This window comes from Oncorhynchus tshawytscha, linkage group LG09 (assembly GCF_018296145.1).
Source record: "Oncorhynchus tshawytscha isolate Ot180627B linkage group LG09, Otsh_v2.0, whole genome shotgun sequence".
Lineage (NCBI taxonomy): Eukaryota > Metazoa > Chordata > Actinopteri > Salmoniformes > Salmonidae > Oncorhynchus > Oncorhynchus tshawytscha.
In genome coordinates this window covers 58,935,268-58,953,041 of record NC_056437.1, presented here as the reverse complement: position 1 = coordinate 58,953,041, position 17,774 = coordinate 58,935,268, and the positions used below count along the sequence as shown (strand labels likewise).

Here is a 17,774-nt window from a genome sequence, read left to right as displayed (position 1 = left end):
GCAGTGCTATACACCTTTTAATGCTATTTTTGTGATTAAAAATGTAATACTGTAGGCCTAGATCACTTTGTTTGATGGTATTATGCTGTTCCGCCTACTGACATTTTTCATCGGAGCTGTCACTGGTGTATCAGCCAAATATTGCGAAGTCAACTGCCTTCAGCTGTTCTTTGATTTCTACCTCCGAGTCACAGCACTTTATATAGGCCTTGTCATGTCAATGTGCCATCTGGATATGTGACCTTCAGAGTACTACAGAGGCTAGGCCAGCCTTTTTCAAACCTCACCTCAGGGAACCCCAGAGACGTTTCATAATTTTTGTTGTAGCCCTGAACCAACACACTTGACTCATAGTCTAGGGCTTGATGATTAGTTGACACTTTAAATCAGGTGTGCTAGATCTGGAATAGTTCAAACACGTGGAAAAGCTGGGGCTCCAAGATGAGAGGTTTGAGAAAGGATGGAAAAAGCCTATCCCTGTGAATTTTCAGGATTCATACTGTCATTTTCCCGACAATTATCCTCAAATGTACTGTGTCAGTATAATTCTTAATGACACATGTATCTTAGAATAAGATATCGTTGTAAGGACATTCAAGTTATCCGAGGTCTGTATTGTTTATCATTGTAGTCAGTGTGAGGGGTATATAGACTACAGCCTGAGAATAGAGGCGCACCAGAGGCAACAGGTGCCGTTCACAAGCTGAAGTTTACGATCTCCTTCAGTAAGGGGTGTGATTGACGTCTCCATCCTCCTCTCTCAAGCCTCCCTGCCCCGGCATAGGTCAACTCTCCAACCACAACCCCACCCATCGCACCTTTTTAGGGTCAGACCCTGACACCCGCACGCCCGGGTTCTCATACTTATTGGGGTGCGGTCACGTGTTCTACTTTTGACCAGGAAAGTAGCACCGACCAAGCAGAGTTTCTGGTAGTGGGAGCTGCACCTCTGCCGCAGTCTGTACTCTGTCGCCGCATCTCTTGTTTCTGCTGACCAGCACACCTGACAAACAGCGAGTCCTCAAACCCAAGGAGGGTTTCATCTGCTATCTACAAGGCTTAGAGTGCGCATAAACCTCGTTTCTTTTCTATATAATCAGAGGGGGTACTAGAAACCCTAGACGGCATTATGATGGCTGTCGAACCCCAAGCGCAATATAACACCTCGTATATGATGAGCGAGGAGCATCAGTATATGTCTCCGGAGGATGAGTGGGACAGGGACCTACTGCTGGACCCCGCCTGGGAGAAACAGCAGAGAAAGGTACGTTCGGTGCCGGACTGTGAGTAAGTCAAGTCAAAAGTGGCAGCGTGACGGTTAGATGTTGTCTAGAGCGGCTCGTTGTGCACTACGGACATTTGTGCGTCTGGCTGGAGTCCGGCCATCCCGTTGTGTATGTTTTATGAGTGCCCAGAATCAAATGGTTGACAGTTACTAAAATCCCTATAAAGCGTATTACAGTTGTCAAGTGAAACGGGGGAAGATAAGGAGTTGGCGCACGCACCTGCTCCTTTTCAGTTCTGGAAGCTATGAGCAGAGCGGTTAGATATTTCAGACGCGTAACGTTCTCAGTGTTATCTTTCACTTACCCCCGAGAGGCACACGAAGACAGTCTCAAAAAAAAAAAAATCTATATATATATATATATTTATATATACCCCCCACACATTTAAACTAAGCAATAGAACAAATAGGAACTTGTGTGATTTCATGCACGACTTTTCCAAGAAGTTACCATGCGCTATGTGCAGGCCCAACTCAAACCATTTACAGAATCTCTAAACCAGCGTTTCCAAAACTCGGTCTTGGAGACCCCAAGGGTTGCACGTTTTGTTTTTTGCCCTAGCACTACATAGCTGATATTTTTTTTATAAAATCAAAGCGTGATGATAATGATTGCAGCCCTTAGAGTCCCCAGGACCAAGATAGGGAAACGCTGCTCTAAACGATGCTTAGACCAACCAGTCAAAAGTTAAGCCTACATAATAAAAGTAGGCCTATATACATGTAGAGAAATATGTTGACATATTAAAAGTTGAATGATTTTAAAATTCTCGCTCAAAACTACTCCCAAGTTGTCTCTCTGAGTTATTTTTTATTTTGGGAGTGCCGCTTATTTTTCTGTGCTTGAGGTGGCAACATAGTGTCTGGAAGTGTCATGTAGCCTGGATGAGAGCGTCTGCTAAATGAATAAAAAAGTCAAATAGGCCTAGAGAGTCGCGAGGGGACTTGGGCCCGCCCGTTGTCTTGGCGATCAGCCGGCCTCGCTGTGCTCGTGGACATGGATGACAGGTGCGTTTAATGAGCCAGAGCTGTCAAGCCTAAAAGTCACTGGGCTGATGTGACAGTTATGATGTACGCCTCGCATGCCTGTGCTCTATGGCCTATCCTAAACTTGGAATGGGACAACCATACTTCCAATCGTGAATTCATTGAGCATAATGGCTAAACTGCTAATAAATACACATTTGTCCATTTCTGATATGTATATTCTATTACCATTGATTTACCAGAAGACATTTTCTGCTTCTGACAATATTTTGTAGAATGTTCATGTACACCTTGCATACAGGTCTGACTCCCTGTCTGGCCTATTTATACATACCTAGCCTACTTGGGTTGATTGGCATCTTGGGAGAAGGTGGATACTGTACATAACATACATACAAACATTAATTAGGAAACATAGAAAATGGAATCTGTTCATTTTTCTATGGAACTCCCCTGTCTCTATGATGCAAAAGTTTCCTTCGCACAGTGACTGTACTGGAGATCACATGGCCTTAAGGGTGAGAGACGTCAACAGATGGCCAGTTAGGCAGCGGCCAGAGAGGATGAGTGAGAGAACAGAGAGCCGGAGAAGGGGAGAGACGACTCGTATAGAAGTACACCGACAGGGTTAGTTTCAGACCTACGAATAAACCTGTCCTAAAAATACGCCTGAAATCTTTCTGTTTCTCCCCTCCCTCCCTCCCTCCCTCCCTCCCTCCCTCCCTCCCTCCCTCCCTCCCTCCCTCCCTCCCTCCCTCCCTCCCTCCCTCCCTCCCCCGGCTTCTCTCTCTTTCCCCCTGCTTCTCCCTCTTTCCCGGCTTCTCCCTCTTGTTCTCTCTCTCTCTCCTACACCCCCCCTCTTTCCCAACAATATAGTAAGCCTCCTGGCCAGTTCCCAATCCAACAGTCACTCTCACACCTCTGTACCAAGAAGTTGTTGAGGTGGTGCAATGTCACTTTCTTTTTTGTTGTTGTTTAGGTAAGATGATAGAGGGTCATTTTTTCTGAGAGGAATACAAAAATATTTTATCCACACACCCCAGAAGGGCTGTGTGAGTTCACCTCTATGACTGGCCTGGGTGATTGGGTCACTTTAGCACATAAAGAACAGCACACATACACACATACCAAAAAAACAGCTTCAGAAGCTGATCTCATATCATCAATATAGAAAGCTGCATCATTTTGAGGTGAAACGAATCTGAGAGGACCTCACCACCTGTTCTAACCCCATGTTCCAAATTTCTGTGGAAAACCACCCGGCTGCAGGCAGGCACAGTAATAAAGTGTTTGTCAACACACTGTGACCCTGTTGAATATGATAAGAGCATTAGAAATATACACAGCACTCCTTTCACTTTGAGAGGGTAGAATTTGTATGTTTCACTTGGTCCTAAGAGTTGAAGTAGTATGGCCAATCAAGGTTTAGACTGCAAGACTGTGTTAGCCTGCTGAGCTAAAGCAGGCTAACACAGTCTCGGGGAGCTAACGCAGTTTCTCATTACTCGAGCATGGATTGACGAGCCACCTCCGCTACAGTTACGGTAGTTAACATGTTACAGTGGTGTTACAAACTATATCTGAACGTTGACCGCCTAAGCAGTTCAGACTGAAAGGATGATGAATGAGAGGAAGGTATGAACGCTTCGTATTCACATCACCCATCCTGTCTCTGACTATAGCTCAAGTCCTAATAATCCTTTTCTGCAAATAGAGAGCTAGGAAGCTATTTCCTGTGATACGATACAGTACTTTTATTTATCTACTAACATGGAAAATAATTTAGTCAGGTCAGCTTTCATGGAACTAAAGATAATGTCAACTGCAGTAAGCCTATAAAGGGATTGTGTATTTCGGTTAGCTCTGTGTGTACCAAAAAAGGATATTATAATGATATTTGGCATCTACACTAAAGCCCTAAGGTGAAACAGAAAATAGATGAAGTTTACAGAGCAACACTTCAACTTTAAGTTGAAAAACATATTAGTCTAACACTTTATTAAGAAGTTACCCCCTAACATTACAAAAATAAACTTTAATTTACACCACATAGTGTTAAATTGGCCAAGGGGGGGCCCCATCACTGCAGTGGGGACAGGATGTGGACTATTCACACTCAACAGATGTCAACTTAATATGATCAGGGATGACCATTCCCCTGTGGCTGGTAGGCCTGTACCTTCCTCCCCCAGCTAATAGGAAACTCAGCCTGTGAGACTGCATATACAGTTCATTTGGAAAGTATTCAGACCCTTGAATTTTTCCACATTATGTTACGTTACAGCCTTATTCTAAAATTGACTAAATGTTTCCCCCCCCCTTATCAATCTACACACAATACCCCATAATGACAAAGAAAAAACAGTTTTTAATACATTTTTGCCAATTTTTGGGGGGAAATGCTGAAATATTACATTTACGTAAGTATTCAGACCCTTTACTCAGTACTTTTTGAAGCACCTTTGGCAGAGATTACAGTCCTGGGTATGACGCTACAAGCTTGGCACACCTGTATGTAGGGAGTTTCTCCCATTCTTCTCTGCAGCTCCTCTCAAGCTCTGTCAGGTTGGATGGGGAGTCCGGGCTCTGGCTGGGCCACTCAAGAACATTCAGAGACTTGTCCCGAAGCCAATCCTGTGTTGTCTTGACTGTGTTCTTAGGGTTGTTGTCATGTTAAAAGGTGAACCTAAGCCCCAGTCTCATCTCCTGAGCGCTCTGGAGCAGGTTTTCATCAAGGATCCTTCTGTACTTTGCTCCGTTAATCTTTCCCTCGATCCTGACTACTCTCCCAGTCCCTGCGGCTGAAAAACATCACAACAGCATCATGCTGCCACCACCATGCTTCACCGTAGGGATGGTGCCAGGTTTCCTCCAGATGTGATGCTTGGCACTCGGGCCAAAGAGTTCAATCTTGGTTTCATCAGACTAGAGAATCTTGTTTTTCATGGTCTGAGAGTCCTTTAGGTGCCTTTTGGCAAACTCTGTCATGTGCCTTTTACTCAGGAGGGGTTTCCATCTGGTCACTCTACCATAATGGCCTGATTGGTGGAGTGCTGCACAGATGGTTGTCCTTCTGGAAAGTTGTCCCATCTCCACGGAGGAACTCTGGAGATGACCATCGGGTTCTTGGTCACCTCCCTGACCAAGGTCCTTATTCCCCGATTGTTCAGTTTGGTTGGGCGGCCAGCTCTAGGAAGATTCTTGGTGGTTCTGAACTTCTTCCATTTAAGAAAGATGGAGGCCACTGTGTTCTTGGGGACCTTCAATGCTGCAGAATTTTTTTTGGTACCCTTTCTCAGATCTCTGTTTCGACACAGTCCTGTCTCTGAGTTCTAAGGACAGTTCCCTGGACCTCATGGCTTGGTTTTTGCTCTGACATGCATGAAACAGGATGCACCTGAGCTCAATTTCGAGTCTCATAGCAAAGGGTCTGAATACTTATGTAAATTAGGTATTACTTTTTTTTTTTTTGCTAAAATGTCTAAAAACCTGTTTCTGCGTTGTCGTTATGGGATATTGAATGTAGATTGATGGGGATGAATATTTTTTTTTAAATACATTTTTGAGTAAGGCTGTAACATAACACAATGTGGAAAAAGTGAAGGGGTCTGAATACTTTCCGAATGCAATGTATATAGGTTAGCATTGCGCCAGGATGAGCTTGTGCTATGCCAGACAATTACTCAGCTATCTAGCCAGTTAGTTAGCAGCTGAAAACCCGGAGTATGTGATGTGATTCACTCGGCAGTGAACTTATTCCCATAGGAAGAGACTCACTCTCTCATGTTGCTTTGCAAGTGGCATCTTATTCCCTATATTGTGAACTACTTTGGACCAGAGCCCTATGGGCCTGAAGTGCTGCACTAGTGCACTATGTAGGGAATAGCGTGCCATTTGGTAAACCTTAGTCAGTCTTCAAGGGCTTGGTTTGGACACTTGAGAGCTCATATTTGGGTAGTGGATATTGATCCAGTAAGACAACGATCAATGATTGTTGTGGTGGATACTCTCTTTATAAGGCCTGTAAGCTGCTCAGGGAGCCCAAGGCAGTAGGCTTTGATGGAGTGTGTTTGTGCTTGTAAGTGTGGGGAAAAAACACTGCCTCTTGAGCTCTCATGGTAAATCCATTTTCCTCTTATGTCTCTGTGTCTTATTTTAATGCAGTAGTAATAACTAAAACTTCACAATTCACTATTCTTCCATTTCCCTCATCTCTAGTTCCAAAAATGTGTTACTGAATTCACAGAATGAATTTCCATGGAAACAGACCAACACAGGATCTAGCAGAGATTAGGGGAAAATATAATTTTTTTCATCTCAACGTCTATTTACTACTCTCTATTTATGTGATGTTGTATGTATAGTTATTTAGAATGTTTCATCCCTATCACACTTTGACTTTAAAAAATTAATCCAATGGAAGTTTTGCTACAAATCAGATTAAGGGTTTTGATGGAATACAGTAGTACTGTAATTTACTTGTAAATCTCATCCAAAGGATTTTGAAACTGATGAGGATGTGTCCCTTTCACCCAGCCTGGTATCATAGACTAGACGTAACATAGCAAACATAAATCCGGGACACTCAAATTAGTATGATATGTTGTGTTTGGTATGTTTACATAAGACAGATGGTCACTTAAAGCAAAAACGAAAGTAGGGTAGTTGGTCGGGGTGGATGGGTGGGTTGCGAGTTTGAATCTTATCACAGACAACTAGCATTTTAGCTAATTTGCAACTTTTAAACTACTTACTACTTTTTAACTACTTATCATGTTAGTTAACCGTAACCTTAATCCTTTTAGCAGCCCTTCCCCAAACCCTTACCCATTAACCTAACTCCTGAACTTAACCCTAACCCCTAACTAACCCCTAGCTTAGCTAACATTAGCCAGCTAGCTAACATTAGCCACCTAGCTAGAATTCGTAACATATACGTTTTTGCAAATGCGTAACATATTGTACATTTTGCATATTCGTGACACATCATGTGAATTGTAATTTGTAACCTATCATACGAAATGAGTGATGGGCATCCACACGTTAATACATACCATATGAAACGTAACATATCCTGCTAAATGGAGTGTCTCGGATTTACGTACAGAATAATAAGAAATGCTCTGAGACCAGGTTATTTCACCTCACATTCTCATCAATCTCTGGTGACAAGCACAGTGACTAGCTTAGCCTATGCAATGTGTTTTCTCAGATATTCATGGACTGGATGATATTATTAAGTCCCTTTTAACAATCTGCTCTCCAAAAACTGTTGGTTCTGTCATTAGGTCTAACCAGTCAAACTCACCGACATTTGAGGAATATCTCATCGATCTCATAGGTCTCACCCACATAGCTGGGTGAAGTTCATGATGCCATTGTCCTTATTAACAAGGGGCCCCAGGAACAGTGGAAGAGCCCTGTTTTCATGTCATCCAACAAATGTAAACACTTGGAGTTTGCTAAACGGCATTGGCACTTAGATTGGAAATGGTGCCATGGTCAGATGACATGAAAATAGAGCTCGTAGGCCACGCACACCAGTGGTGGATCTGGTGATGAAAAAAGGAGGCATATGCAGAAAAGAAACTCATAAAATATGGTGATGGCTCTTAGATTTAATGGGGCTATTTTGCTTCCACTGGTCTTGGGGCCCTCGTTAAGGTCAACAGCATCATGAACTTTACTCAGTACCAGGACATTTTAGCTGAAAACCAGTCTCTCTGCCAGGAGACTGAAACTTGGCCGCAAGTGAATCTTCCAGCAAGACAATGACCCCAAGCACACATCAAAAGCCACAAATAAATTGTTAATTGACCACAAAAATCAACATTTTGCTATGGCCATCTCAGTCCCCAGACTTATTGAAAACCTGTGGTTTGAATTGAAGAGGGCAGTCCATAAACACAGATGAAGTATATCAAGGATCTGGAAAGATTCTGTATGGGGGAATGGTCTAAGATCTCCAATCTCATAAAACATTTTTTAGAAAAGTCTCAGTGCCATTATCCTCGCAAGGTGAGGTATTTAAAGGTATTGAAAACATGGGGTACCAATAATTTTGACTCTTATTTTTCTTATATTTTTTTTATTACTTGTTAAACAAAATGTTTCTCTGAGGAATTGTATTTGTATAAAATTATTTTATTTGAGCATACGATATAGCTTATATATATATATATATATATATATATATATAAAATTTATTTTATGCAGTCTTTTTTTTGCTCCTCTTTATCAAGGGTGTCAATAATTTTGGACCGGGCCTATTTTTATAAGTCTACTGGAATCGACAAGCCTTCCTAAGTAATGTGTTTTTATTGTTCTATCTTTTCTCCTTCCTTACAATAATTAAACATTTTGAAACAAAGTTCATCCTGCAAGTGAATGCAAGGCAGAACTGAACTGGCCAAGAGAACCTTTGTGTGTGTGTGTGTGTGTGTGTAGGGAAAAAGCGAGGTAAGAGAGAGCTTGTAGTGAGATCAGATGGCAGTTGCTATTCCAGAAACTGTGTCCATGTAGGGAGGCTTCTATAAACTGCCTTAGTGGAGCTAGGAGCCCTGGGAGGCCACAGGAAGGGCTGAGGAGTGTGTTCTGTGATGCCTCCTCCAAGTGTGTGTGTGTGTGTGTGTGTATGTGTGTTGTTGGGGGCGCTAAGACGTGAGGTCACAGGTATTCCATGGTGTGGTAATGGTAAAGGGACACCGAGGTGTCCACAATCCACAGGGAGAAAGAAGATATGATTGGGGGAAGGGATGGATGGAGAGAGGGATGGAGGGAGGTATGGAAGAGTTTTGTCATGGTTTACTCTCCATCTGAGGCAAAAATCCACAAATTATGTCTTTCAATGGTCTTATTACTTGTTAATTTTGTATGATAATCCTTAGTATCTCTCCATTGTATCAGATGCCGCCGTTGGCACTGAAGATGAAGCCTGTCATTGTGTGTGTGTGTGTGAGTATATGATATCAGAATCCTGTTTAAAGAGGCAGAAGTCAGAACAGAACTGATACGCCTGCTGAAATTAGACCCCCTCCCCCCACACTCATATAAGACAGACGGTCAGCTGTAAATCCTACTCCCCTCTTTAACCAATTTATCCCTCTGCAATCATCAATCACAGTGCCCAGAGCACATAAAACACACACACACACACACACACACACACACTGTGAAGCAATCGGAAGGTTGTACCATGCTCTACGTTCCCATACCATATGCTTCTGTGACCACTAGAAGGCCCAGTGTGTTTGACATTTAACCTTAGTCACTCAGTCAAGTTGCAGGCAGGAGGATAGAACAGATGAACACTGGAATGGAACGGAACGATATATAATGGAATGATGTTTAGTAGAATGGAATGGAACAATGGCATGGAATATATTTCATCTCTTGCCCTTTAATAAAACCATTGATGCAAACAGATGGAAATACATTATGATTAATATGTCAGATGTGTAACTGTTGGTATCACTCTCTGCAGGTGCAGGTCCAAGTGTTAGTCATAGTCATACGTATTGTCACTTTGATCGTTTTAATACCAGTCAGTACTAAAAGCTTGGAATGGTCAACCTCATAAATAAGCAACACACAAACACCATATTATAGAGAACTCGTTGTAAACCTGCGGCATTTGGTCTATTTCAGATTTCCTGTCTAAAAAATTGTTTTCAGAACAGAATTAAAGAAAAAGTCCAGCATTGTTCATCCCGATGCACAAGTCAAGTTGAGTGTGTAGAAATAGGCCTCGATCTCTGTTTTCTTCAGTATCCTTCAGTAATTCAGTTCCTGTATGGCTGTTGCTGTCAATGAGAATATGTTCTCAGTCAACCTCTCTGGTTAAACAAATGCAAATTAAGGATGGGCATTCTCTCAGATGTGAGTCAATGAGAGGGGCTTCACTCCATGCTGTAACTGCTGAAATAAGTGTTAAATACAGAATAATTAGCAACGGGCATTCTCTTAGACGTGAGAGTGTGAGGGGGTGCATCAATTCGCTGCACGCTGTCATCAGGTGTGCCTCCTGTTGCTTGGAGCTGGCTGCCCTTGTGCCCAGGGGTGGCTGGCAGCTGGGACAGAGCTGGGTTGGCAGAAGAGGTGTGCCCGCTGGCCGCTACACTCAGCCTGCCAACGCGAGGCTAGTCAAAGCCCTTGATCCTCTAAATGTAGAAATATTAGGACTGGTGTTTAGAATGCTGGCCCTCAGAGTCTCTGGATGCGTCTCAAATGGGACCCCATTCCCTTTTATAGCGCACTACTTTTGACTAGTCCCCCCGGGGCCCATTACTTTTCGGCCGCGGTCAAAAGTAATGCACTAGGTAGGGAATAGGGTGCCATTTGGGACATGGCCTCTGAACATCCTGACATCTTTACTTACAGTACCCATAGTAGTATGAGTTACCATACCCAATCACAGGGATGGCTAACTCTGGAAATTCCATCAGTTTCTACAGACTTATGAAAAACAGCTTTTAGTTTTTTGGCACCCCATGTATGGAATAATCTTCAGAGTTCCCTCCAAATGGGTGTATTGGTGCCTTTCGGGCAGTTGAGAGTGTTGATTGAAGACATATTTTTGAGGAATGGGATTGTTTTTCATGAGTTTCTCTCTTTTTGCACTTAATTGTTTTGTCTTATATTTCTTATTGTGTAATTTGTTGTGTAATTCTCAGATGCAGGGCTCCCTTACAAAAGAAACCTTGCTGTCAATGGGACTATTTCTTAAAATAAGGTCAAGTAAACTAATGTATTTTGAATTGAAAACTATTTTGAAGATCTACAGTATCTTGAAGACGAGACATTTGACAGTGTGTGTTATTGCCCTCCCATTATCCTCCCATTATGTCTGAAGTAATGGTTTGCTCGGGATTCGGGGAATTGGAGGTTGGAAGGTGGGGTGGGAAGGTCGGTTTCAAGTTTTAGTAGTTGTATGTGGGATATGTGGGATACACAAGGTATACATCGCCCAACAAAATGCTTACTCTCAGGGGGCTCAGTTCTACTCTTATGTCATCGTCCCAAAGCGTCCCGGTGGCAGCGGCAACCAAGTTCAAGCCTTAGGTCTCCGTTAGGGGGATATTTAAAACCCTCATGAGGGGAAGACGAGGAAGGAGGGATGTGGTGAGGGTGGTGGGGTGTCACTCCAAAAGCTGTCGCACCTGTTGTATGGCCAAGCTTCCCCTCCCCTCCCCTACCTAACACGGTCTAATGAAACTCAAAGGAGAAAGAGTTGACCAATGTTGACATTCCACATAAATACATTACAAGTACCCACTGACAACTGGCAACCACTGACCCTTTCTGTCAGCTGTAAAAAATGTAATAAAGTAAAGTTATCCACCCATACGGTTTTTACAGCACAAAGTCATTTCTCAGTAGTTAAACCCATGAATGTGTGACTGACATGCACAAGGCTTACGTGTGGAGGACAGAGAAAAGAAGCCAAGTGTAGCATTTGGTGATGATGATAATGAGGCGTTTTAAGGGCTTGTCAATCATAGGCAATAAGATACACTACATGACCATAAGTATGCGGACACCTGCTCGTCAAACATCTCATTCCAAAATCATGGGCATTCATATTAGAGGTCGACCGATTAATCGGCATGGCCGATTTAATTAGGCCCGATTTTCAAGTTCTCACAACAATCGGTAATCTGCCTTTTTGGACGCCGATTATGGCCGATTACATTACATTCCACGAGGAGACTGTGTGGCTGACTGTGTGGCTGTTATGTGAGTGGAGCATCAAAAGGACCTTGTGGAAGCAAGGAGTAAGTTGCTCGCTAGCATTAAATTTAGCTTATAAAAAACAATCAATCTTCACATAATCACGAGTTAACTAGCTTGTCCTGCGTTGCATTTAATCAATGCGGTGCCTGTTAATTTATCATCGAATCACAGCTTACTTCAACTTTCGCCAAACGGGTGATGATTTAACAATAGCGCATTCGTGTACCTAACCATAAACATCAATGTCTTTCTTAAAATCAATACACAGAAGTATATTTTTTAAACCTGCATATTTACTTAAAATAAATTAATGTTTGCAGGCAATAATAACTAGGGGAATTGTGTCACTTCTCTTGCGTTCAGTGCAAGCAGAGTCAGGGTATATGTAGCAGTTTTGGCCGCCTGGCTCGTTGCAAACCTTGTGAAGGCCATTTATTCTTAACAAAGGCCGTAATTAATTTGCCAGAATTGTTCATAATTATGACATAACATTGAAGGTTGTGCAACGTAACCACAATATTTAGACTTAAAGTTGCCACCCGTTGGAAAAAATACAGAACGGTTCCGTATTTCACTGAAAGAATAAACATTTTGTTTTCGAAATGATAGTTTCTGAATTTGACCAAAGGCTTGTATTTGTGTGTTTATTATATTATAATTAAGTCTATGATTTGATAGAGCAGTCTGACTGAGTGGTGGTAGGCAGCAGCAGGCTCGTAAGCATTCATTCAAACAACACTTTACTGCGTTTGCCAGCAGCTCTTAGCAATGCTTGAAGCACAGCGCTGTTTATAACTTCCTGAGATTAGGCTGGCAATAGTAAAGTGCCTATAAGAACATCCGATAGTCAAAGGTATATGAAATACAAATGGTATAGAGAGAAATAGTTGACACGTCAAATTCCTACAATAACTACAACCTAAAACTTCTTAACTGGGAATATTGACGACTCATGTTAAAAGGAACCACCAGCTTTCATATGTTCTCATGTTCTGAGCAAGGAACTTAAACGTTAGCTTTTTTACATGGCACATATTGCACTTTTACTTTCTCCGACACTGGGTTTTTGCATTATTTAAACCAAATTGAATTGTTTCATTATTTATTTGAGACTAAATACATCTTATTCATGTATTAAGTTAGACTAAAAGTGTTTTATTGTTCATTCAGTATTGTTGTAATTGTCATTAATGCTAATTGTCGCAGACCAAGGGGTTTGGTCAAAACGTTTACACAGAACAAACACGGACAGAGTAGGATTAGCTCGGTTTCAAGGGTGTGTATTTGAATAACAAACCAAAAGAAAAGAATAGGTCTCCCCCATGAGACCCTCTCAGGCATACCGTCTTCTGGGCTCCGGGTCTTGCTGTATCCTGCGGGGAACAAAAACTGAGCTCCCTCCTTTGACCTCTGGAACCGTCTCCAACTATACGGGAGTAACCTTTCTTCCCCCAGTCCCTTCTCCCGTGTGCCGCCCTTCTGGCAGCTTTATGGGACTCGTCCAGCTGGTGAGCAATCAGCCCTTAATTACTCACCAACCCCAATCAGCCTCGATTAGTCCTGGCCGGAGAGCCAGTCGAGACCTGGCACGTCCAGCAGAGGGAGCCATTGCCTCGTGATGTAGACTCCGTCTGTCACCAGGCCTCGACGAGTCTCCCCCTGGTCGCTGACCTGCTGTACTCCTCAAAATACATCAAAATCGGCTGATTAATCGGTATCGGCTTTTTTTGGTCCTCCAATAATTGGCATCGGTATCGGCATTGAAAAATCATAACCGGTCGACCTTTAATTCATATGGACTTGGTCCCCCCTTTGCTGCTATAACAGCCTACACTCTTCTGGGAAGGCTTTCCACTAGATGTTGGACCATTGCTGCGGGGACTTGCTTCCATTCAGCCACAAGAGCATTGGTGAGGTTGGGCACTGATGTTGTGCGATTAGGCCTGGCTCGCAGTTGGTGTTCCAATTCACCGATATCGACAAACCATTTCTGCATGGACCTCGCTTTGTGCAAAGGGACATTGTCATGCTGAAACAGGAAAGGCCCTTCCCCAAACTGTTGCCACACAGTTGGAAGCATAGAATCATCTAGAATGTCATTGTATGCTGTAGCGTTAAAATGTCCCTTCACTGGAACTAAGATCATGAAAAACAACCCCAGACCATTATTCCTCCTCCACCAAACTTTACAGTTGGCACTACGTATTGGGGCGGGTAGCGTTCTCCTGGCATCTGCCAAACTCAGATTCGTCCATCGGACTGCCAGATGGTGAAGCGTGATTCACCACTCCAGAGAACGTGCTTCCACTGCTCCAGAGTCAAATGGCGGAGAACTTTACACCACTCTAGCCGACACTTGGCATTGCGCATGGTGATCTTAGGCTTGTTTGCGGCTGCTCGGCCATGGAAACCCATTTCATTAAGTTCCTGACGAGCTGACGATGCTTCCAGAGGCAGTTTGGAACTGTTGCTACCGAGGACAGACGATTTTTACGAGCTTTAGCACTAGGTGGTCCCGTTCTGTGAGCTTGTGTGGCCCACCACTTCGCAGCTGAGCCTTTGTCGCTCCTAGACGTTTCCACTTAACAATAACAGCACTTACAGTAACCAGGGCAGCTCTAGCAGGGCAGAAATTAGACAAACTGACACAACCTATGACGGTACCATGTTGAAAGTCACCGAGCTCCTCAGTAAGGGCATTCCACTGCCAATGTTTGTCTATGGAGATTTGCATGACTGTGTGCTCGATTTTTAAACACCTGTCAGCAACTGGTATGGCTGAAATAGCCAAATCCACTAATTTGAAAGGGTGTCCACATAATTTTGTATCGATAGTGTATATATTTTTAAAATTAGAACATATAAGCCTAAAACTTATGCGTGGACAAAAGGTTAATGGTCCCATCTTTGTCATCTGTGGGGTCACAGATATCCTTTTAATTTGTTCTGACAAATCATGCTTAATATTGATATTTTGTAGTTGTTAGCGATAGGTGTAGTTGTTAGGGATAGGTGTAGTTGTTAGGGATAGGTGTAGTTGTTAGGGTTAGGAGTAGCTGTTAGTGATAGGTGTAGCTGTTAGTGATAGATGTGGTTGGCATGGACCTGGTGTGAAGAAGGTATGGCTTTCATGATGGATGTAGTTGTCATGACAATCTGTCGGTCGGTTTGGTTGTTAGGTTATTTAGACTTTGTTACACTTTGGTGGATTGGTTGTTTACAGGTTGGTTGTTTATACTTTGTTACACTTTGGTTGTTTGGTTGTTTACACTGGTTGTTTACAGGTTGGTTGTTTACACTTTGTTAGACATTGGTTGTTTACAGGTTGGTTGTTTACACTTTGTTACACTTTGGTGGTTTACAGGTTGAGCTGCAGTACATTATTTAGGATGTACTAAGAGTTAGGTGGGGCATATAACATGGCATTGTGAATGTGCGTGGTGCGCGTGTGTACGTATGTGCGTGGGTGGGCGTGGTGCGCGTGTGTACGTATGTGCGTGGGTGGGCGTGGTGCGCGTGTGTACGTATGTGCGTGGGTGGGCGTGGTGCGCGTGTGTACGTATGTGCGTGGGTGGGCGTGGTGCGCGTGTGTGAGTGAATGTTCTCTTCCATTGTCCCCCCCACCTGTGAGTTTGGTAGAGCAGCTATGTATGGCTTTGCCAAGTGTGGCTTCTCTCCAGACTGATGGGACTATTTATAATTATAAAGACGGCTGCTTCTGTTTTTATACACAGCGTCATACCTCATCAGGATGGTACTGTGTGTGTCCGAGCGTGTGTCAGGCAAGTGAGTGTTTGTGTGTGTGTGTGTGTGTGTGTACATGCGTCTGTGTGATTCATACCACAGACATCTGTCTGTCCAGGTCTGTCTCTCCCTGGCCTATCCCACCTGTTCTATAGTCATGTGTTGGCCTGGACTGGACAGAGGCTGTGTTTATATATACGGTCAGTGCTCAGACTGGGCTCTCACACTGGGTGGACACACGCACACACACACACACAGTTTAGCCAGCCCTGCAGACATTGTTACCAGATTTATTTTACACTGCTGTTGAGCGCTGATAGAGGAATACTCCTGTCCTGTTATGTTTAAGGCATGAGTGGTTGTGGTATATGGCCAATGTACCACGGCTAAGGGCTGTTCTGGATACAGCCCTAAGCCGTGGTATATTGACCATATACCACAAACCCCAGAGGTGCCTTATTGCTACTATAAGCTGGTTACCAACGTAATTAGAGCAGTAAAAATACAAAATTTTGTCATACTCGCGGTTGTCAGCCAATCAGCATTCAGGGTTCGAACCACCCAGTTTATAATAATTAAAGGATATCAATGGCAGATGGGGGATGCATCCCTAATGGCAACCCACTCCCTTATTAGTGCACTAGGGCCCATAGGGCTGGTAGTGGGACACAACCAATGGAGTCTAGGATGTGATGTTAGCATTAGCAATCCGGTGGATCAGGGTGAGTTTGTTTTGGATTTATATCTAGCTATGTCTTAAAAGGGTAGTTCATAATTCTTTGTCAACACAAGCCCATTTTTGATTGTTGGGATTCCACCTAATATGTTCACACAGAGGTGTGTCATCTTAAAGGGATAGTTCACCACCAAAATTAAAGTTAGCCAGACAAGTCATGTTGCGCTGAGTCTATGTCCACTTTTGGTGAAAAAGTCTGAGAAACTGGTTTGAACTGTCCTTTTAAGACTGTCATGTGCATGTTGGCAACTTCTACCTGACGCTTCTACCCTCTTCTCTATTCTGTTTCTTTGTTAAAGGTCCCAATGCAGCCGTTTTAATCTCAATATCAAATCATTTCTGGATAAAAATGAAGTACCTTACTGTGATTGTTTTCAATTTAAATGGTAATAAATGTAATAAAATTGCTTTTTTAGCTAATAGACATTTCTAAGCAAGAATTTTGCCAGGACTGTCTGGGAGTGGTCTGAGTGGGTAAAAGTAGCTGTTATTGTCAGAGGTTTGGAACTCTCTTTCGTATTGGTCTATTAACTAATTTACTGCATGGCGATCAATGTATTTATAAAGCCCTTTTTATGTCAGATGTCACAAAGTGCTATACAGAAACCCAGCCTAAAACCCCAAACAGCAAGCAATGCAGGTGCAGGTGTAGAAGGCTGTATCACAACTGGCCGTGTTTGGGAGTCCCGTAGGGTGGCGCACAATTGGCCAAATGTCGTCAGGGTTTGGCCGGGGTAGGCCGTCATTTTTCTTAACTGACTTGCCTCGTTAAATAAGGGTTCAAGAAAATAAATAAATAAAAGAAGCACAGTGGCTAGGAAAAACTCCCTAGAAAGGCAGGAACCTAGGAAGAAACCTAGAGAGGAACCGGGCTCTGAGGGGTGGCCAGCCCTCTTCTGGCTGTGCCGGGTGGAGATAATAAGAGTACATGGCCATTAAGGCCAGATTGTTCTTCAAGATGTTCAAACGTTAATAATAATCACAGTGGTTGTAGAGGGTGCAACAGGTCCGTACCTAAGGAGTAAATGTCAGTTGGCTTTTCATAGCCGAGCATTCAGAGGTCAAGACAGCAGGTGCGGTAGAGAGAGAGAGAGAGTCAAAAACAGCAGGTCCGGGAGAAGGTAGCACATCCGGTGAACAGGTCAGGGTTCCATAGCCGCAGGCAGAACAGTTGAAACTGGAGCAGCAGCATGACCAGGTGGACTGGGGACAGTCAGGAGTCATCAGGCCAGGTAGTCCTGGAGAAGGAGAGAGAGAGAATTGGAGGGAGAATACTTAAATTCACACAGG

The 17,774-nt window shown here is 43.2% G+C and overlaps 1 protein-coding gene across 1 annotated transcript in view; it reads left to right on the top strand.

Annotated features, from left to right (window-relative positions):
- Positions 1 to 881: 881 nt before the first annotated feature.
- LOC112214860 (alpha-actinin-3) overlaps positions 882 to 17,774 on the top strand; it is a gene marked incomplete at its 3' end in the record, with an annotated part of 32,664 nt that continues 15,771 nt past the window's right edge. Inside the window, 1 exon segment of the mRNA XM_042327126.1 lies at positions 882 to 1,264. Coding sequence (XP_042183060.1) covers positions 1,130 to 1,264 — 135 coding nt within the window.